Source organism: Parasteatoda tepidariorum, chromosome 9, assembly GCF_982258835.1.
Source record: "Parasteatoda tepidariorum strain Cologne lab strain chromosome 9, Ptep-v5.0, whole genome shotgun sequence".
NCBI classification, from domain to species: Eukaryota; Metazoa; Arthropoda; class Arachnida; order Araneae; family Theridiidae; genus Parasteatoda; species Parasteatoda tepidariorum.
In genome coordinates, this window is record NC_141763.1 from 82,558,634 (window position 1) to 82,580,947 (window position 22,314).

The 22,314-nt window shown below is 27.8% G+C and overlaps 1 protein-coding gene across 2 annotated transcripts; it reads left to right on the forward strand.

Moving 5' to 3' along the window:
* The first annotated feature begins 186 nt into the window (after window positions 1-186).
* LOC107442554 (growth hormone-inducible transmembrane protein) lies at window positions 187-21,094 on the forward strand. Of its 2 annotated transcripts, none has more exons than XM_071186151.2 (8): window positions 187-400; window positions 6,697-6,917; window positions 11,238-11,349; window positions 11,451-11,592; window positions 12,863-13,061; window positions 15,557-15,655; window positions 18,494-18,665; window positions 20,906-21,094. In XM_071186151.2, the coding sequence occupies exons 2-8, from the start codon at window positions 6,713-6,715 to the stop codon at window positions 20,988-20,990; spliced, it is 1,014 nt and encodes a 337-aa protein (XP_071042252.2). In that variant the 5' UTR covers window positions 187-400; window positions 6,697-6,712; the 3' UTR covers window positions 20,991-21,094. The 2 variants fall into 2 exon arrangements, with proteins under 2 accessions (XP_071042252.2, XP_071042251.2); XM_071186150.2 differs by lacking the exon at window positions 187-400 and adding an exon at window positions 408-656.
* The last annotated feature ends 1,220 nt before the right edge of the window (window positions 21,095-22,314 follow it).

The following is a 22,314-nucleotide window of genomic DNA, read 5'->3' on the forward strand; positions in this document are numbered from 1 at the left end:
ATCGCATAAATTTATAAATACAATTTACAAAAATCTTTAAAATAAGCAAATACCATTTCTCACAACTTCTTTAGCATGAGATTCACCGAAAAGTTTTAATTTTGATCCATTTACATTTTTATATGTGTCTCATGGTCAAATTCGAATCTGAGTATTCACGCACTTGCGGAAAACGCGTGAAAACAGTCTGAATTTAATCTGTGTAAGAAGTTAAATAGAATTTTCTGGAATAATTTATTTACATGTCAAAATTGCATCATTCTTCTCTTGTTTTTATATTAATTTGATATTTTCATCATACTGTGCAGAGTCGCACTGATCGCAGTTAGCTTTTTCTCATACTTTATTTTGCGTGTGTCGTTTGTAAGAAAGTTGATTATTAAATTTACTCAAAATTAAGGTAACTCCATTACATTTTCAGTATCATTGTTCCATGCTTATTTGTTCATAGTAATTTTTTAAAATGTTTACATATCATTTTTAATAATGAACTAAGCAAATAAGTGATATATCTTAGTATTGTTACTTATTGTTTTTATACTTTATTTATGTTTATGTAATTTCACTATTTGTAATGTCAAAGTTTTGATCAAATTTCCCGTTATTGTTTTGAAATTAAAAAAATACATACCATATGATTTGATGAGGTGTTCATTGTAAGATATTCATACTAACAACACTTAAAATGTTTTTATTTATTTTTTTATTGTTTCTCTTTTATTATAAATTTTGAAATTCCTATAGTAGCAATTTTATTTTTCTTTGTTTGTACAAGACGTTACATAATAAAATATGGTAATTGGAAAACTGAAATGTTTAACTAAAAATTTTCATTTCTAAATTAGGCAGCGATTTTTATTTTTTCTGTTTCGCTTCTGTATACCATCTTTTATGATTGCGCGGTATTTTAAAAAACGTTTTATGTAGATGCTTTTTTCCATTTATTAACTTTTATAATTTTTTTCCCTTTCATCTTTATTTTTTATCTGAAAGCTGACATTTTGAAAATTTTTTTAGTACTCTTTTTACATTACACGACAGATTATATTCAAATTTAAATTTTTTATCAGTTAAATTTCATAATCTAAAGAGATATGAGAGAGGGCAAGTAGTTTTTTCTTATGGTCTGTTTATTTCCTGGATACTACCTTTGATGGGTGATCTTTAGTTTTCCCACTCTAATGAGAATGAATACTTTTAAGTTGATTATATGAATATAAAACAGTACTGAATATAATATTAACATTTTGTTTTTATTGTATGAGGAAAGTTTTGATCTTTGATTTACGATCTATTTCTTCAAACCTGTTAAAGTCCCGGGATATTGTAGGTACTGTATTAGAAATAATATAGCAAGAATATTACATCTTTTATCATGTCAATAATTTAGCTAAGTTATAATTATATTTCTATGGTGATTAAATTTATTTGTTCATATAAATTATTAATTATTTTTTCAAAAGTGTTCTGCCAAATACTTGGTATTTTGCTAAATTATTATGCATGACATCTTTAGTAAGTTAGTGATGCCTGTTACATTCATAAATGTAGTGAAAATTTTTTTAAAAATCAAGTTTATTTAAAGTTACGTTTAATCATATCCGTACTTACCCTATAATAATTTAAGATATTGGTTAAACAGTATGTCTTGATTTCTATTATTATAACAATTTTAAGGAATATATTTATTTCGTGTCTGAAATTTTTTATAAATATTTCAGAGTAAATTAGAATTAAAACAAGAATTGTGAAAAAAATGGTTTAAATTGACAAATTTTTATTAGAAAAAATATCATATATTGAATTGTTTGTGAAAATTACGGTAATTGCGCCTGAGATATGGCTCAGCATTTGATTTTAAACCTTAAACTTTGGTATGGGTTACTTATCTAATTACATATTTTTTTGTCTGCTTTTTGCCAAAAATTGAAAATTCTATTTTGTTGAATTGATGTTCTATTATTCCCTTATTACTTTTTTTTTTTTTTTTAAATATCTGTGGTGATCTGTTTTTATAGTGTTATATTTTTTGTATTACTCTTGAACTAATAATCTTAACTTTCTTATTCTTGATATTTTTCTGAACATAATATAAAGTATTGTTTCTGAAAAAACTTACTATATAAAGAAAATTTGAGAGAAAATGCAAAATTGTATATAACATATTAAAAAGAATTTTTGAAATAGTTAAATTGATACAGAGTTGCTCATATTTCATTAGTAAAAATGCTTCAATATTTCATAATCATATCTCCATCTTTATTACCATACTCATTAGTCGACCCCCACATTTTTGTAAAATTTTGGTATGTATGGTAGTGCAATTTACTTAAAATTTAATGTGTTCTAATTTCATTCATTATTTTTCCAAAAGTTTTAAAAAATCATTGTATGTTTTAAAATTTATATTATTATTTTGATCAATTAACTACACAAACCTGCGAAATTGAAGTTTTGGAAAAATACAAGAGAAGTTATTGTTGATTTATATGTTATTTGATGTGCTGATTCCGAAAATGACCTTCATTTTCCACCATCACGTCAGGATTTTTTGTAAAATCAATATTAATGTTTTTACTAAAATCGCATTTGGAAAGGAATTCACTTAAACAATTGTGCATGTACTGTCTGGTAACCGTTCTTCTTTATTCATTTCAATCTATTTAAATTGAATCTTGTGAAGGTAAATTAATTTTTGAGCGAAAGGCAAATTTTTTGTAAGTTAAAATGAAAGAAAAATATGCCAGATCGTACAAGTTACCTCTGGTCAAGAGAAAAAACAATACGTTCCTTGAATTTAAACTTTTTACATAAGTTTCTAGAAGAAAATCACCAACATATCATTTTAATTAATTTTCATTAAGGTAAGCTTACGTAAAATTAACGATTGACCAAGAATAGCAAATATTGTGTGTGTACATGAAAGTTTGAAACAAAAAACAAAACAAAAGGAAAACTTTCTATGTAAGTACATGCACATTTTTCTTTATAATTTATTTTTGATGATCTTCTTTCAGGGGCCCCCACCAGGGGGGAAGGTGGGCGCATGATGCACCCACTTACAGCATGGGGGGGATTTTTATGCTAAATAAAACGAATAGTTTGGGGGGGGGAATTTAGAATTGCCCAAGAATGCGTCGAAGAGCGTGGGGTGGAGGGTGGGGGCCACTGTCTTCTTTTATGCTTAACCTTATGCCGATCTCGAGTTAGCATCTAACAGGAGTCGTCGAGCATGTTCTTGTCCCATCTTCCTTGATATTTAAGCTCCCTATCTTTCATTTTCTGATGGAACCTTTCACTTTGTTCTTCGTTGACTGCTCTCGCATTTTCTAGAAAAAAGCCCACATGCAAATGAAGGAAATGCATTTTGACACTCGTGGAACGATCCAAAGTTTTTAATTTGTTCAGCACTTTCATTACAAATGAGTTACAGTCAGGATCAGGGTTGGCAGGTTTTTGACATGTGACAGTTTTTGACAGTTTAAACCATGGTTTAAACCGTCACGTCAAAAACCTCACTGTCAAAAATGTCGAAAATGTCAAAAACCTATATTCATATGTGAAATTTAATTAATACATAAAATTTATGTATTTTTTAAAAAGGATAGTGTTTCTAAATATGTTCTAGAAAAAATAAATTTAAAATTTTGATGAAACACTTATATTTTGAATAGTAACCAAAATCTTGTACTTTTGAAAGCTCACATCTTTTGTAATATTATGTATTCATTTTCATGTGTTATTGAAAATCTGCAGTGATATTATTATTAAGAAATTTATTTATAACCAAATTTAGTGTATAGTATAGATTATACTAAAAATTAGACATTTTTAAAGATAAACATTAGCAGTTTTGTACATTAGACATCTTTTAAAGAAAAATCTTTTTAATATTCTTTTAAATCTTCTTAATAATCTTTTTAGCATAAGACAATACAAATTTAAGTGCTTTCTGTTAAATACACAGAGTAGTTAGTGTCGATTTACAGTATATTCAGCCTATTCATTTAGTACTATGCTGAAAATTTAGTTTATCCAAATACTTGTGAATTTCAGTTTGCTGAATACTAAATAGTTTTGTTGAATATCTAAATATTCAGCTGTTGAATAATTACTTCTTGCTTTCAAGATATGCATTATTTGTATTCTTAATACAAGTGGGGGAAAAAAATTAAGAGGTAAAAATTGTTTTAAAATGATAAGTGTAATAATTATAAATAAATATAATAAACAATATGAATTATATTTATCATTATTCCCAAATATAACTACTTTTAAATTCAAATTAACATACTGGATAATAAAGATATTCGGTATAACATTAAAATTTTTTTTCATACACTTGTATCAAGTTTGTATTTATACAACATAACTTGTAAGTTCCTTATAAATATGTTATATGTTCCTTATATGTCAAAAATGCATAGTAATAAACTTTTAATTTTCTTAAGTATCAAAAAAAAAAATTTTTTTTTCAAAATATAAATATTTAAAAAAATTTTTTGCAAAATTTTTCTGCACATGCATTTGAATATAAATTTCAGAGATTTTAAATCTGTTATTTTACCTTAATTTTAATTAAAAAATATTTTAAAACCTGCTGATTACCTATAGTATAATTAAATTTCAATATAATGCATGGCAACTGTTGGTAGTTTTGAAGTTTATATATTTTCTTGGCAAACTTTAGTTTTTGACATTTTTGACGGGTTTTTGACGGTTTAAACCAGTATTATACCCTTGTCATGTCAAAAACCACTTTTTGACGTCAAAAACCCAACCCTGGTCAGGATCCTTGTAGTTACCCAGAAATTTATCGAGAACATCTATGAAGGCAACCCAAGCTTCTTTTTCCATTGTGACCATGTTAGTCTCAGAAATTTTATCCTTTATGAGTTTGCGGATATCTGAACCAACAAAGATTCCCTCTTTCTGCTTGGGATAAACCTGGAAACTTATTGCACAGGTATTTGAAACAATCATCCTCTTTTGGAACAGCCTGGACAAACTGCTTCATTACACCTAATTTTATGTTTAGAGGGGGTAACAATACTCTTTTCGATCAACTAAGCTGCGTCGAATAATGTTCTTGATGCCTGGGTCAAGATTTTATCTTTTCAGCCTTTCTTTTCTGAATCAATGGTGAGTCTTGTCATGGCTGTCTCACTCACTATCTCAAATTAAACATGAGTACTTCCACCTTGTGAACCTCCACCTAAACATGAGAAATCCACCTTGTTCAACAAGAAACATGGAGATAACTTTCAAATCATCGCAAATGGTTCAACTGTGATCAATATATTTTATTTTGTCCTGGACAAGAGCCAGGTTATCATAGTATTATTTTAAATAACCGAGTGTCTAACTGGTATAGGTGTATATTGGCTCACATGATGAAAAAGGACAACTTTGAGACTTCTTTTAGATGAATCTATAACCAGCCTCCACTCATCTTCATCGTAGATAACATTAAATTTGCTCATCAATACAGAACAATTGACCAAGTTTTCCTCTTTGTCAAAATACTTAATAAATTCTTTTTCTGAATTCCGGTACCAATAAAAAGATGTTCCTTTTTCCAATAAGTTTTTTCTTTCAGTCTGAAGTCTAATAATTATTCAACTGCCTCTTTCGAAAGGCCGAGATCTCTAGTCAGATCATTAAGTTTAACCAGAGAGAAGGTAAAAGGAAACCGGTTACAGATGGCATATATTCGATATCGGAGCCTTGAACTTCTGGATATTCCGAGTCTGAACAGATGACTGGCAATTCAGTTGGAGGCGCAAAAACATCAGGTCCATGAGAAATGTGGCGTATGGCTGATGGAAAGTTATCAAGATAAGATAAGCCTTTGAATTTTCCGGTTATGACCACAAACACGGCAGGAATGAAAATAACAATCATCAAAGTGGTTCTTAGGCTCCCTCCAGGTCATAGGAATTCCAAATCGTAAGGCAGTCTTCTTTCCTCGAAGCCATAAGCGTATATCGTTTAGACACTATACACAGACATTAAGAGGAGCCCACGATTTGGCCTGATCTCTGAGTTTCATGCAACAATACGCAAGATAATGTTGTCTTACATAGTCTGTAATACTCCTCGTGCGATTTTTAATAACACTATGTTCGCCGCATATGTAACAAAAGTCAAATGGGAAATTTTCACAACATCTAAAACTCGAAGCCATGCTTCACGAAACGTACAGAGAAAAGCGGACGTTAAAAATACTTTTTTTAAAAATTTCTCCCGAATGCCCTTGCTGGTGTTCCTGTGAGGTCGTTGAACCATTTTCGTTACACTATTGGTCGAAAGATATTGTGACAGAGAGAGGGACGGTGACAGGAAGATGTCATAGAGGGGTACTTTTGTAAATTTTACCCAAGTAGAATGCTGCCCACTCAAGAAGGGAAGTAATTCAAATATGAGAAGAAAAAAAACATGGTAAATGTTCTTAAAAATTCCAGTAAAATTGAATTTTTCAAAAAAATTTGACGTGATGGAAAATTTTCATTATCGTTTTCCATTTCAGCATCAAACAATACATAAAGTTCAGCTATCAGGCCTCTTCTATTTTTTTCATCGCAGGCTTGTGCTATTGGAGATTAAAACATATGATTTATTAATTTTTTAAAATGGATTTGCTTATTTTTATTATAGTAACATACATTTTTTAAAGTTTTTCAAATATTTTTACAGATCTGTTTCTACAAAGATGGCAGCCATGTTTGTTGCTGCAAGATTGTGTGTGCCGAATATTGGCAAAAGTATGTCACTAAATTCAAATTTACTAGTTGTGAGATCACAAAATGTCAATCAAGTAAAAGGTTACGCAAGTCGCTCTGGTTTTCGGAGAACTACCATATCGACTAGAAGTCCCACACTCAAAGAAAGGTTGTTTGCTCCTGAGCAAGGAACTGGTAATAAATCTGTTTAAAATTATTATTATTTATTTTGTTTAACAAAATTCATATTATGCATACAGATACACACAACTATGAAAGTCATTCGACACTTTTAATGTTTTTTCAACTGTGCATTTCAGAATATTTAGTAAATAAATTTAAGTGTTTAACTTCCATATAATATATCATTAAACTTACTATTTTGAAAAAATTGAGTTTAAATTTGTTGAATTTTTTTGGGGTAACAGTTAGGCAACAAGATTTTATTTTTTTCATGCAACATGATAGGTATGATGTTCTTAGATTCTATTACTGGACAATATGAAACAGCTTAAAAACTACACTGGAAAATGTCAATTAAGTTGCATTTAAACAATTTAATTATTTTCAAAACGCCTTTTAAATCCCCATCAAAAGCTGCCGGTTGCTTACAATCATTGTCTGTGACGTCACTCTATATAAAATATTCTAGCAAGCGGCTTCTAACAGTTTTGTTTATATCTACCTTGATTGTTGTTACTACAGATTTATTATAAAATTAGACGGAATATTCTGAAAAGCTTCAGCATCATAGTAATAAATATTATATAATGCCTTATTTTTCAAGTTCAAAAGTTGTTCAAGTTTAAAGCAGATAACAAATTTAAAATATGGATCATTTTCATAATTTGATGTTATTTAAAATTCTAAAAAAAAATATTGAGAATGTGTAATTTTCAAAAATAAATAAGCGTGTTTACTTTTTTAAATGTTTTTTTGCTCTTTTCTTTTAAAGTTATATTTAGTTGATAATTTTTTGGTCTGATATGATGCAAATTGTGATGTTTGTTACAATAATTCCTATTTTTATATATGCTAGACAGCAATACTTCAGACATAATTATAATTTTATTAATAGCATCTAAATCAAAACTTGTGAAAGAAAATCTTATAATTCATGTTATATCTGCTGCGAATTTTTCATGTCTGTTATAAAATAACTTGACATTTCAAAATACAAAAATTCATAAAACTTAATTCTAAAAAGTATTAAAATTCAATTTTATTTAGACTAAGCACTTAATAAGCTAAGTAAGAATTAATAAATATTTGTATGAAACTTATTATGGTAACAAACATGACATACTGAAACAGCTAAAAGGATTCATCAACTAAACATAAAGCATTTGAAATATCTACTTCTATTTCTTTTCGTTGAACCTTCAAATTAATAAGAGTACAGACATTGTATCAATTTGCTGAAAATGGTATTTAATTCAGAGTTGGCATGGTTTTTTTACTGTCTGGGGGGAAACCTGTTCTTCCTAAGGTTTTCTTTTCCATCTATAAAAATCCCCCCCCCCTTGTTTTGTAAAAAGAAACATTTTTCCCATACTCAGAAAAATATCTTACTGTTTTTTGCAATTTCCGTGATTATCTTAAAAGCGTACATTAAAGCAGTATTGAAACAAGAATTCAGAGCATAGTTAGTTCTTAAAATTTTTGCAAGGATCGAAATATTCTTGATATTCCTAATAAAGCATATTTTGTCCATTTTAATCTTTTTTTCTTCCTATTATGGAGCACTATTATTACTCTTTTATACTACTCAATATAACAAGTATGGCATATTATGAGATAATGTACAAAATGCTATTATAAATGTATAAAAAAGATGAGTTTGTATCAAGTTAAATAATACTAGCCTTCCACTTTTACAACTATTTCTTTTTTTGTATGTTTAGGTGAACAATAAATTCTATGTGAGCAATGTGTACTTGTTATGTTTCAGTGAGCAATGCATATGCGAAATAGAGATAAATAAGACTTTTTTTCATTTCTTGTATCATTATTGAAAAGTTAAAAACAAACATCATTTCGCTTTGTTTTCACTTACAATCCTAAACTGAATTGTTTATGTTGCAAACATGTAGGTGTCCACCAATTATGTTGTCTTAATCCTCTCTCTCTCCCCCCCCCACAAAAAAAAAACTTGGATATTCTGCTGCATACTTTAAAATAATGCATCTTTATTTTTGTTGATCACTATCATGCCATCTATTTTCCACCTTATAGCTAACTATTGGGATCAACGTTTAGTGTTATCAGTGAAGCCATTGAACTTCATTTCCTTGTTTCCTCGCATATTGCAAAAACTTTTTGTTGTTAGTTAACTTATAGATTTAATGCTAGTTGAAATGTAGTATAGAAAAGAATACAGTACTAAGGAAAAACAATAACATTTAGCATTAAATATGTGTATTTGCTTATAATGACTTGTTTTCTTTTTTTCATCATCCAATTTTGTATTTGTGGCAATCAATTTAGTTCTTAAAAAATTATTAATAAATTATATTTACGCAAAATGAGTATGTTACGATGTAAAATAATAGAAGACTAAATATATTTCATCTAGTAAAAATGAAAGTTTCATATTACTTTGTCTTATCTTTTAAGAGATTGATAATATAGAAAAGTATTTGACTGTTTAAAGTTCTTTTTCTAATACCAAAATGTCTTGCCTAATCAAAGCAACTCTACACACTAACTTTCATTATTGTTTCCATCTGATGTTTGATTTGCAATAGTTTATATTTCAAGCATATTTATCTACAGCTGAAACTCCCATATCCATAATCGACAGGATTTTGTCAAATCTGGAAAATAGATATTTCCAGATAACAAGGTAAACAAACATCAGAATATACTTATTCAATAAAGAATTACAAATAGACTATAATCAACGTCAAAAGAATTAAAAATAGACTATAATCATTCAACATTGTATATATCCACGTGGTGTGCCAATCGCTATTGCTGCAGATTTCTTCCTGGTTTTTAAAATCTTACTATTTTAATAAGTCATTAAAACATGCTGCAAATTCTGAATCAAACATTTCATATAATTATTTCATGATCCAGTTGATTAGCGATGATTCAGCTGTAAATTCGCATGGTTTTCTCTGCAATTTTTTTGGATTTTCACATGGATTTTAAAATCTCAATGTTATATTGTTTTGTTCGGCGAACTTTGAATCACATAGTTGAAGAATCACTTTTTTCACGCACTCAATTATATGCAATTCACCGTAATCACATGAGGATTTATGATTTTTTTTCTTTAGTTATTGCATCGATTTTCGTAGTTTATAAATGAATTTTTTAATGCTACATTATCACACTCAGGAAATTTTGAATCATGCATTTGTAGAATCACTTTTTATGCACTGCATTATTGACAATTCTCCCATAAAATCATGTGGTTTTCTCAATCACATTATCATCATTGCCACAGTTTTTTAAAATCTTGATTTTTCATTGCTACATTACTTAGTACTGAAATATTTGAATCTTGCATTTGAAGAAATCACTTTTTGATGCACTGGATTTGTGACGATTTTGTCTGTGTGATTTTTTCGATTGCATTTTCAACAGTTTAGGACTTCCACATAGTTTTCATTATTGTATTTAAATTTCTTTTTAGATATATTATTCCGATCTGCATATTTCTAATTGCTCTTTGAAATAATCACTTTATGACGCATTCTCGTCGTAACAATATCGTCTCAAATCCACGATATTATCAAACCACACGAGTTTTGCGCATTCTATAATCAAGTGCATGATTCTTGGCAGTGGTTATCTTTTTATACAAAAAAAGAAGAAAAAAGTATGTGATTTTTTTTTTCCACACTGCAATGAAAGGGCCTTTAAAGTCGCAAAACTCCGGATTTCATTTCCATTATTTCCAAATTTTAGCAGAAATCTGATTAAAATCAAACGAAAATTTGATTTTCATCCCTTCAAACTTTTTTTTAACAGATTGCAAACGCTTTTTTTTTTTAAAAAAGAAAGAAGAAAAAAAATTTTGAAAAAGGAAGAGAAGTTTGTTTATTTTGATTGTAAAAAAGTGTCTGGAAAATAGACCCTTCCGGTAAACAGACGTCTGGATATTAGACTTGGTCCTGTAATAGTTTTTACTCTCAAGAAATTTTTTTCTTTTAACATTTCTTAAATTGTATAAGAAAGAAAAAAACATTTAATATTCAACCTTAAACACATTCAATGTGCTATTTAAAAATGTGAATTCTCTTTCTTTTTTACAGTTTTTGTATTACATGATGGCTTTATCCAACAAAAACATGCCAAGCCTGCCATTGCATTTTTAATCAATAAATATTAAAGTATTTAGGAAAGCTATCTGAAAAGGTTAGCAAGTATTGTCAATGTTTTACAGCAATTTCTTATGGTATATCTGATAAAATTTTTGCTTATGCAAGAGCCAAAATTATTATTTTTGAAGTGTATGCTACTCATAGTTCTTTTATTTTTCTAAAATTAGCAACATTTTTTCAGCTTTTAATTTAGGAAAAGGTTTATTACTTGGAGCTTCAGCATTTGGAATCGGTTCACTTTGTTATTATGGATTGGGTTTATCTAGTGAGCCAGGAGCTGTCGAAAAATCCATGTAAGTTGTTTAGATTTTACATCTATAATCTTATTTTATTAAATATTTGTGTTCTCAATTTATTTTCCTCGCATAATTAATTTTGAAGTATTTTATTTAAGGGTATGGCCTCAATACGTCAAAGATAGAATAAGGGCTACATATTCCTATTTTGGAGGCAGCATTGTAGTTACTGCTATATCAGCTTATGCAGTAAGCCAGTCTCCTAAATTACTGAATCTTATGATGAGGAACTCTTGGATTGTAAGTTGAACTTTCTGGAATATTTCTATGGCACTATTCCCCCCAATTTTTTTGAACTGAAGATGTTTTTTTATTGAGATTTTATTTTTAAATTTATATCTGCTTTAAAAGTGCACAAGGCTATAATTGACCTACTTGAAATGCGAGGAAAATTCATTTTTAAGAATAAAACAAATTTATTATTCTCGTTTTTTTTTTTTTTTGTTAAAAAGGAAAATTTATTTTTAAAATTGGATATGAAATTTGTTTCAATTAAAGGCTCCTTCAACAAAAAATTTTGTATTAAATATTTTCAGCTCAGTTTTTAAACCATATTTTAATTATGCAATTTTTGTAATGCTTTTTTTTTATCACAAGCCTTATTAATATTTTTATATTTTTTATTTATGTTGATTTCTTTTTCTGATTTTTCGAAATAAAATTTGATGAGATATTGTCATTAAAATGCACTAAAATTACATGTTTCAATCTATAGGGTATCTGCAAACCTGGAAAATTATGATTTTCAGCGATAAATTGTAAAAAATTAGGGAACTTCCTGTTCATGTATTTTTGGCTATAGGAGCCCTTCAAAATGTCGCATAATTTGAAATTCTTGCATCGCAATTTGTATTCACATTTAGGGCTCTAATTCTAAGGCCAACTGGTTTCATATTTAATTATATTGAAATTATATTTGTTACATTGAAGCAAAGAATTAACTAAAATTAAATGTTTGAGTATGATAAATAAATTTTGAAATTAAAATTTTTGTTTAATCTTTGAAATGTTTTTTTTAATGTATATATATATATATATATATATAAATTTGATAGTGCATGAAATGATGTTCATAATCCCTTGGAATTGACCTTTTTTAAATTCATGTTCCAATTTATATGTTTGTTACCCCGCTAATTGCTGAGTTTTAAAGTTTAGACCTTTTTCATTGCTTTTGTTTAAAATTGGATCATTTAAAAAGTGTGCAAAGCATTGCACAGTTAAAATATTGTTTTTAACGAAAGAAAGTTATGCTCATTTAGATCTTCATTTGACTTTATAGAGTAATAATATATTTACTCTTGTAAGTCAGGAAAAGTGTTTGGTAGAAGTCATGGATTTAAAAACTTTAGATTTACCAGATACTCTGTATCTACTTAAATGTTAAGCAGTTTTGAAGTGCCATAATAGTGCTGGACAGCATATTTCCACATAAATTTGCTTTGTCTTTTATTTATTTACAGATTTGTGATTTCTATTTACTACGCATTTTTTATATATTTATTTATAGGCCATTGGTGCAACTTTTGCAGTAATGATTGGAAGTGGCATGCTTGTAAGATCTATGCCTTATTCTGAGGGTGTTAATGGAAAACATTTAGCCTGGCTATTACACAGCAGTATCATGGGAGCTGTTGTTGCACCACTTTGCTTTCTTGGTGGACCAATTTTAATAAGAGCTGCCTGGTACACTGCAGGAGCTGTTGCTGGTATGCAAAAATATTTAAATTTTGAATTATAGGGACTATAAAGTTGTAGATTAAATTCTTTTACCCCAAAAATGAAATATATTAGTTGTCAAATATATATATAAATTCAGGAAACTATCATTAGATAATTAATACATGTTGTTTGATAATTAATGAATGAATTTTATAAGGCTTTAAGTAATTACTTCTAAAGCGAATTTAAAAAATTTAGGAGCAACCTTGTTACTATTATTGATCATGCCATTTTATTTCAATAAAAACAACTGTTGACACAGTTCATCTAAATAAATTTTAAAAAGTAATCTAAAAATTAGCTAAGAATATAGCTGCTAACACTACTGGATTTTGCCAGTTTCACCTGGTCTACTGGTTTATTAAAAATTCTTCTGGTTTTTATACATATTAGAAAGTTTCTTTAAATTAAGAAAGGTCCCCAAGAGAAAAAAATTCTTATTGTAATAGAATATTTGTACAATTTATTGCTTTGCTTGAATATTTAAATACATATTTCTAGTACATAATGAAGCATGCTTCATTTATAAGAATTAATTTAAAACTTTTTCTTGTTAAAAATTTTTTTAGTTTACTTTTATTTAGAACTTTCTTTTATATATCAATAATAAACAGAGGTGATTCTATTCTGCGTGTACCCCAAACTTCCAAGTTTTTCGTATTATCCTTCCTGGTTTGGAAACTAGGAACAGGGGGTGAGACTTTTTTAAAAAAAAATTTTAAGCAGAATTCTATGTATATCAAGACAATTGATTTGCAGACTTCTGCAAATCAAAACTTAACAATCCAATGAAAATTTTATCGTAATCTAAAATTTAAAGTAAGAGTTAAGATTTAAAGTAAGAATTAAAGAGTTCTGCAATCGAAAATTTAAATTGTGAAACCATGATCGAGGAGTTTTGATATACGTGATTCTTTTGCCAATTTAATTTTTTTTAGTTTTGTTGGATTTTTACTGTTTTTAATATTTGAAACTACGTTGAAATTTGCTAATATTGTGATTCATATTCAGTCAATTTTAGTATCAAACATTGATTTTTGAATTTATCTTATTCAAAAGCTATGTGTTAGGACTTTTATTCTCATGATTTAAAATATGAATTTCGTGATTTAAAAATCCAGTATTGCCGCTTGTATTCACACGATAAAAAAAAATCATGTATCGCACTTCGTATTTACACGATTCTTGTAAAGAGTAAGTTTTTTCTGAAATTAGTTGATATAAGGATGTAATTAATATTCTTCATGGTGATAGATATTCTGTAACTTTTTTTAATTCATAAACAGCTTCCATTTTCATTTTTTGTATTTGAAAATTATGTGTTATTTTTGGTGATTATTTTACTAGATTTATAATTCAATGGTTTCATTTGGTAATATTTTAATTTTTCCTTTACCATTTTATCGGAAAGTTAATCTATCTAGATTACTCAAAATCTTGCTTAGTGATTAAAAGTTTTAAAATTAATGAAATTGCATTGTGTGTAACATTTTAAAATTAATATTTAGTCTATGATAATTTATAGTAGCTATTGAAAATAATTTAAATATAATTTTATTATGTATCAATGTATCACCTAGTGCAAAACTTACCAATGCAAAATGTACCATGTACCAAGAGACCCTTTTTGATTGATGTGGGCCTGCAGTGTTTTCATTACAGAAAAAAAATGGGAGAGAATTTCTCAAAAACAGGGTGAGATTTCAAAAAATTAAAAAAACACGAATAGACTTGGAAAAAAAATATTTCTTTAATTATAATACATTTTTAACATCTTCTAATTGAATATTTTTGCTGCATCATCATATGAAAAATGTTCTATATCTATTTTTTCATCAGTTATTATATTTATTTGGCTGAAAAATATCCGTATTTGTTTTGACCGTCTCTACTGACATTTGTTTAATTTTCATTTGTCCGTTACGAAGTAGAAGATGTCGCCTTAACAAGGTATTTGTCAATCTTAGATTTATGCACAAAAAATTTAAACGTCTTGCATAAAGAAACCTTACCTACGGTGAACACGTGGTTGCAGAGAACGTGGTTCTGTGGTTTGGGGAATCTTAATTTATTGATATTTTTAAAACAATTCTCCAAATTCAAGGAATGCACTAATTTACACAATTGATAATTAGACAGATTTAGAAATATAGGCTGGATTTAAGGGCAGTACGACTTTTTCAACCTCGCAGCACATATTATATAGGTACTTTAGGCGATATTATCGATTCTCAGAAACTTAAAATCTAAAATAATTGGGAACTTATAATTAAGATTAAAAATAAACTGGGAATTTACAATTAAGATTAAAAATAAACTATAAAAAACCCTACTATATAAAAATAGTGAAACCAAAGGGGAAAAAATTACCCATCTACATGCCTTTACAAAAATGCATATTGACTGCAAGGAAAAAATTTTGACTTTTTTTTTTCTTTTTCAGAATGTTTTTTTAATTCTCTTAAACATTTAATTATTTTAGGATTATCAAGTGTGGCAGCATGTGCTCCCAGTGAAAAGTTTCTACATATGGGTGGTCCATTAGCTTGTGGACTTGGAGTTGTATTTGCCGCTTCCTTAGGTCAGTATAAATAAAACATTTTCTTCTTTGTATGCGTCTATATCTATTTTTTCACTCGTTCTTTTTTAGAAAACATTTCCTCTTTTTTTGTTTAATTACTATATTGAATTTTTTTTTATTTATACAAACTATATAAAATAGGAATTTAATAATTGTTTGAAGGAATTATTAGTATTAAGTATTATTAGTATTAATTATTAGTATTAAGTGTAAGCGTGAGCCATTCTCCATTTATTGAATTGTGTGTTTAAATAAGATTTCTCATCCTTAAACTATCTGTTTGCTGAAAATATTTTAAATTTTAATTTATTTCTAATTAACTTATTTGAAAATTTTAATTCTCTAAAATTAGTCCATTAGTTTTGCATATTTGTTTTCTCTTTCTGATTTAGTAATCAAGTTTTTTTTCAGCCAATAGCTCTGCTATAATTCCATATTATCTTAATTTTTTTCCCAAGTTACTCTTGCAATTTTTCACCCTCTGCATTTTTCTTCTTCTTAAAAGTGTACGCTTAGTATTTTACACTCTTTTATTTTTATAATTATTTTAATCTTGTCAATGCTGATAGACTTATTCAATACTGATAGCCTTAGTACTGAAGGTATAGTACTCAATACAGAAAATAAAGTAGAATAAAAACATGAGGTAGGCAAAATTGGAGTTAGTTCCGGGTAGGTTAGATTCAAAAGCCTATTGGAGCTAAACTGTTTGGCCTGTCAAATTTGATCAACATATTAATTGTTTAGTTGTGTATATTATATCATTCTTAAAAAAATGTACTTTTTTCGATTATTTTCTTTCTAGAACAATTCAACTCACTTTATCTTACCCCACAGTATAGTAAGACTGGGTACACATGGTAACTCTATGGGAAATTTAGAAGTATCGAATTTTAGTAATAAAAAGTAGCACGGATTACTGTTTTTTATGACACATAAATTGCATGCAATTACATGCGATGTAGTGAAGACTGCACTCAAAAGTAGGGGAGAGGGACAATATTTCAGACTTACATGAAACACCACTTTGTTGCAGTTATACCATGTAGAGCCTTTTAAAAAATTGGCAAGATTAACTGAAAGTTTATAAATTTTAACTTCTATTATTTTTGAAACTATTTTATAGAATCTGGAGCAGTTTGCACACCTAGACGGTTGCCTGAGACTGTTAAGGGTCAGAGCAAAATTTCTTGTAAAATATATAGTGTTTATTAATTAGAAAATTGTTGAGAATTTCTTTAGAAATGTAAAAACTACAATTTTGTATAAAAGATCTTCAAAAATTCGACAAACTATGAAAGTTAGGATTTTTATACTTAGAGGAAAAAGCCTGCAGTAACTTATGTCCTGAGGCCAGAAAAATCTTTGTTCAGCCTTTGGTGTAGTTATCTTCTTCCTTTGTCACACTACAACTTGAATGAGCTCAGCATTGGCACTAAGTTTGTTTGTTAAGGTACAAATCTTTTGAAAATGTGTAATAAGCTGAACTAAAAATAATTTTTATAATTGTAATGACCAATAAATAAGGCTAGCTTAAAAACAAAAGAACATTAGAAAGTTGGCATTGTAAAATAAACATTACTACAAAGATGCCCTGGATTAATTAGCAACAGCACATCAATATGGTATATGTTTCTTGTCTAATAAAGTGTCATTCAGACTTTGTCTGCTAGCAAACAGAACTAATTTCAATTCAGTCTTATTCCACTCTCCTCTACACGTATAAATTTGTTTAAAAACTTGAAATTTTATTTTAGAAAGATTATATTTTTTACTCTCATTCCTTAAAATATACATATACAGCAAATTATTTTAATCATTGAATTTCACGTAAATGTTCAAAATAGATAATTTAATTTTTTTTAAAAATCAGATTATTTAAATTGTTTATTTAAACCATTTAATTTAAATCATTGCCTCAAATATGTTGAATATACATTTTTTTTTCATTTTACTTTTGTATTAAAGATAGTTTACAGTTTTAATTTTTAACTTTATGTTTTTTCCCTTTAACTTGAAATTTTATGTTACCTGGATTTGTCTTTTTTTTCTAAATATGAACTCTAATGCATAATGCATGTTTTGGTTCCATGTTTATCTGAATGACCTATTATCCAGAAAAATATCCAAGTCTAAGCAATACGAGATGCCAAACTCCCCACTGTATTCTGTTAACTAAATAAGTGAACAAGATTTTTATCTTGGTCTTTTAATGAACTAGTGCAGGACCTCTTATTGTAAGGAAAAAAAAAAAAACTGGCTAAAGAATTTAAGCTTCTTAATGTCCACCAATTTTTTTAATCTATTTATTTAACAATATATAACCTAAGTAATTGCAATATCTATGGTCACAGTTTCTAATGTTTGATCAAAACCTTTATATGAAATTATTTATGTCAGAAAGAGTTAAAGGGTAGTCTTAATCTATGTAAGGTTATCTGTTTGGCTTACTTGTTAACAAGAAGACTGTTCAATTACCTAAATAGGACACAGAATCAACTAAAAGTCCTATTTTAAAACTATTTGGTGTGAGACTGATAAAAACTGATGAATCTCTCTCAACCAACTCTTTGACTTTGTTACTGATACACTTTAATTTTAAGATTAAAAGTTTATGTAAGACCTTTATCTAGCAACGGGTTGATTTTCTTAAATTATTTTTTATTCTATGAAAAGAAAACGAACTTTTTCTGAATGGTGATGTTTTAATTCTTCTAAAGAACCAGAAATTAAAATTATTTATCAATTTAACTGTTTATTTATTATTTATTAATTTTTTTTTGGTATGTTGCAAAACTACATTGTGTTGTAAATTAATGTTCAATTTGTTACTTTTAGGATCTATGTTTCTGCCAGCAACCACTGCTCTAGGTGCAGGTTTATATAGCATAAGCATGTATGGTGGTCTAGTTTTATTTGGCGGATTTTTATTATATGATACCCAACGTATTGTGCGTATGGCTGAAAGTTATCCCTTGTATGCTTACAAACCTTATGATCCCATTAATGCGTAAGTTGAGATTTTTTTTAATCTTCAATCATTTCTGAATTAATTTTCTTAATTTTTAATCTTCAATCTTTTCTTAATTTATTTTATTCTTATATTATATTTTTGGGCGAAATAAAATGTTCTTTGTAAGTTAAAATGACAGTCCTTTACTCTTTTATTGAGTCAAGGTGTATTAAAATTAATACTGATACATAACAGTAATTTGCTAAGAAATTTGCTCGAGGTTCACTTTAAAAAAATTTTTAAAGCTAACATTTGAAAATTCTTTCATTTTCTTCTAAGATCTTGCAATTGAATGAAAAATAGGAAGAATGACAACTTGAATTCTATTTTTTTAAACTGGCATAGTTTTGAAAATAAGATTTAAAGACTTCTTAATAAAGAAAATATGACTTCTTAAGACTTGTCAGTGATAGTTTCTATCTTGATTAATAGATTTTAAAATTTACTTATAAATAAAATTTACTAAAACATCCTTAAGAAATGAATGTATTTTATAGTTTTTGGACAGCTGTAACTTATGAATTGTTTATTATCATTTTGTTTAGTTTGTAATAGCATTTCATAAGTTATATAACAAGTCTAAGTTATTTTAAAGGAAAATTTTATGGGTAAAAAAATTTAAATTTCTTTACAAAAAAATCAAGATTTTTAAATTTTCTGAGAAATTGTTTTATTTAACTCCATTTTAGCATTGTGTGTGCCAAATTTCAAGATGGTAATCCTACAAGATCATAAAGAAAATTTTCCAGTTTAACAGTGACAAATCATGTAGTAAAGTTATTACTAATTTAAAAGTAGTTCCTGTAAAATGTGAAATATTCATGTAACTACATGATTTATTTCAAGGATAAGATAGAAAATAGATTTTCTTTTCTTTATGATTCCATCGAAATATCATTTTATTTTCTCTACATTAAAATAATACTCTTACTTACTAAAAAATTCAAGAAGAATTGATACAAGTTCAAATCATTACGCTTCCTTCTTTACTGAAGGATAGTTGAAGTCAGCAATCTGAAAATTAAAGACCCTTATCCTTATTTGCCACTTCTGTGATTGGATGACAAAATATGTTCAAGGAAAATCAATTGTGAAAAAAAAAATATTGTAACAAATCATGGTTAGTATTAATCACTTTTAACCACTGGTAGTATGCATTAATTTTGTAGCACACAGATTTTTAATGCTTGAAAGTGAAAAAGAAAAGGCAAGGTGTAAAATCTGTCTCTAGTTTTTTTGTGCCAGGTTATCATTCACCTCTCTGATGTTTCAAAAACTGAAATTTGTAGCTAATAATTTTCGTTTTTGTTGTCGTAGTTTCCGCTCGATATGCAGTGTTTCATCGAATTTGAAATATACACATTTCGTTAATTTCATTCTTACGATGAGTTAATATTGTTATTTTTAATGCTTTACTGTTCAGTCTTTTACTTTTTTTAAATTTAAAGAAAGAAAATGTATTTATTAAATTGGAATTACAAAACAAGTGTTTATTACATTTGATGTAATTATTAAATACATTTTTTTGTAAACTAAGCATTGTGCTTTAAAAATATACTATTTCTGCATCTACATAATTATAAAATTTAGTTGACATGTATTTTAGCGTACTCACTATATTACTGAATAGGTCCTAAAAAAATTTGATGTTAGATGCTGGATTTTGTTTTTAAAAAAAATAAGTGGGAACCATGTCAAAATAAACTAAATGAAGGCCAAGAATTTTGACCATTGGTTGATTTGATGTTGAATCCACCCTCAAAATTGTTACCTAAAGTTATGTCATGAATATTTCAATATCAAAAGTTAAGAATTGCTGAAATATTAACTTGTTTCAGTTTTTTGTAATACAAAAAAGAAAAACCTACCTACATATGCCCCATACTAAAAGGGCTGTGGGGGCATAAAAAATAGCATAATGTATAAAATACCATGTATTTATTAATTAAGTGTACTTATTTAGGGATAAATATGTATTCTGTGATTAATCTTCTTTGCAAACATCTTGGATGAAGAGCAAAAAGTGTCTCTAAATCTGTCATATTGTCAGAAAAAAAATTTTTAGAGCTCACAGATACACATTTGTGTATAGTAATAATGAGAGAACTATATATTGAATAGAATAAAACATTGAAACCATGTCTTTTTTCAGCTTTCAAAACCTTATGTTTCTTTTCCTTTAGTCAGCCTTTTTCAATCAAAGCCTTTATTATATTTTGTTTTTATTTCTGTTTTAGGTCTATCTCAATTTACTTAGATACATTAAATATATTCATTCGAATTGCAATGCTTTTGGCTGGCGGTGGCTCCAGAAGAAAATGAACGTAAGATTGTTAGCGTTAGCGGTTGTAAATATAAACATTTCATTGATTCATCTGTATATTATCTGTAGTTTTATTTGGTTTCCAATAAATTATTGAAATGTAGTTAACATGTCATTTCTTTAAAAACATAGAGTTTTTACAGCAGTGCAATTTTGCAAATTGATTTATGTTTTAGTGATTTAATAAAACATTAAGAGAGTTGTGTGTGTGTGAATGCTCTTAAAAAAATTCCTTTTAAATTTTCTATGTGCACATTGTTAAAAATAAAACCTTGATTTTTGCTCTTCTATTTATAATTTACATTGTTTTCTTCTTAACAACATTAAATTTCAGAAAACAGACTTTTTTTAGAAGTAGGAAAGATGCCTAAAAAATAACAGTTTGAAAAACCTGCATAAAATTTCAGCCCTCAGTCAAACAAAACTTTTATTGTTCAAATTTTAATTCTCCCCCAAAAAGAAAATTTATGTATTTTTAAAATCTTTGTGTATAACACATTGTTAGTTTACTTCAAAAGCAGTATTAGATTAAATATTCTAGCCGTCAAACTTTTATGATCATTAAAAATTTTATTATTCTCTTATCAACCCCCCCCCCCCTCTATAAAAAATGATTAAAAAGAAATATTTTGTTTCTTATATATTTTATTTTTGACAATATCAAATTGTTACATAAATCAATGAGAAGGATGAGCTTGATTAGATTAGCAATGTTAGATTGAAATTGGTTATTTTCAGTCTTACATAGTCTCTGAGCTCCACATTTAATTTATTTCTCTTTGTTAAAATAGAATTACATGATTAAAATATGTATGATTCTACTTATGGCTTGGGAAAGCAATTGAAATTGGAAATGCCAACCACTAAGTTTTGGATATTCGGCAATGTTTCCAAAATTTACTTTCAGCTAAATTATTAATAAGCATCTTTGCTTCAATGTCTACTAATAATTCATTGACTTCATCCTGCAAGTTAAACATAAGCAGAAAGTGGCGTGGGAATCCATTCTGGAAAATCCATATTTTCCATTGTTATATTTACCCTATATTTAAACTTCATTGTTTTTCCCTAAGTCTTTGACTGCATTAAACGCGAGTGTTTGTGGTGCATTCTTAAAGCCTATGGAATACCTGAGAAGATTATTAACATAGGCTATCAAAGACTTTTACACAAATGGCACAGCAATTGAAAGTTTTAGGATTGGAACCGGTGAAAGACAAGGCTGTGCTTTGTCTGATCTGTTTATTATTGTTTTAGACTGGATTATGATGAAAACCACCAATAATAAAAGAACAGAAATACGGTGGAACTTTACATACTTTT

What these genes read in the sequence shown, in the direction of transcription:
- LOC107442554 (XM_071186150.2), top strand. An exon ending in TGCTCCTGAGCAAGGAACTG is followed by an intron (nt 6,918 to 11,237) that starts GTAATAAATCTG and finishes ACATTTTTTCAG; the next exon opens with CTTTTAATTTAGGAAAAGGT. An exon ending in TGATGAGGAACTCTTGGATT is followed by an intron (nt 11,593 to 12,862) that starts GTAAGTTGAACT and finishes ATTTATTTATAG; the next exon opens with GCCATTGGTGCAACTTTTGC.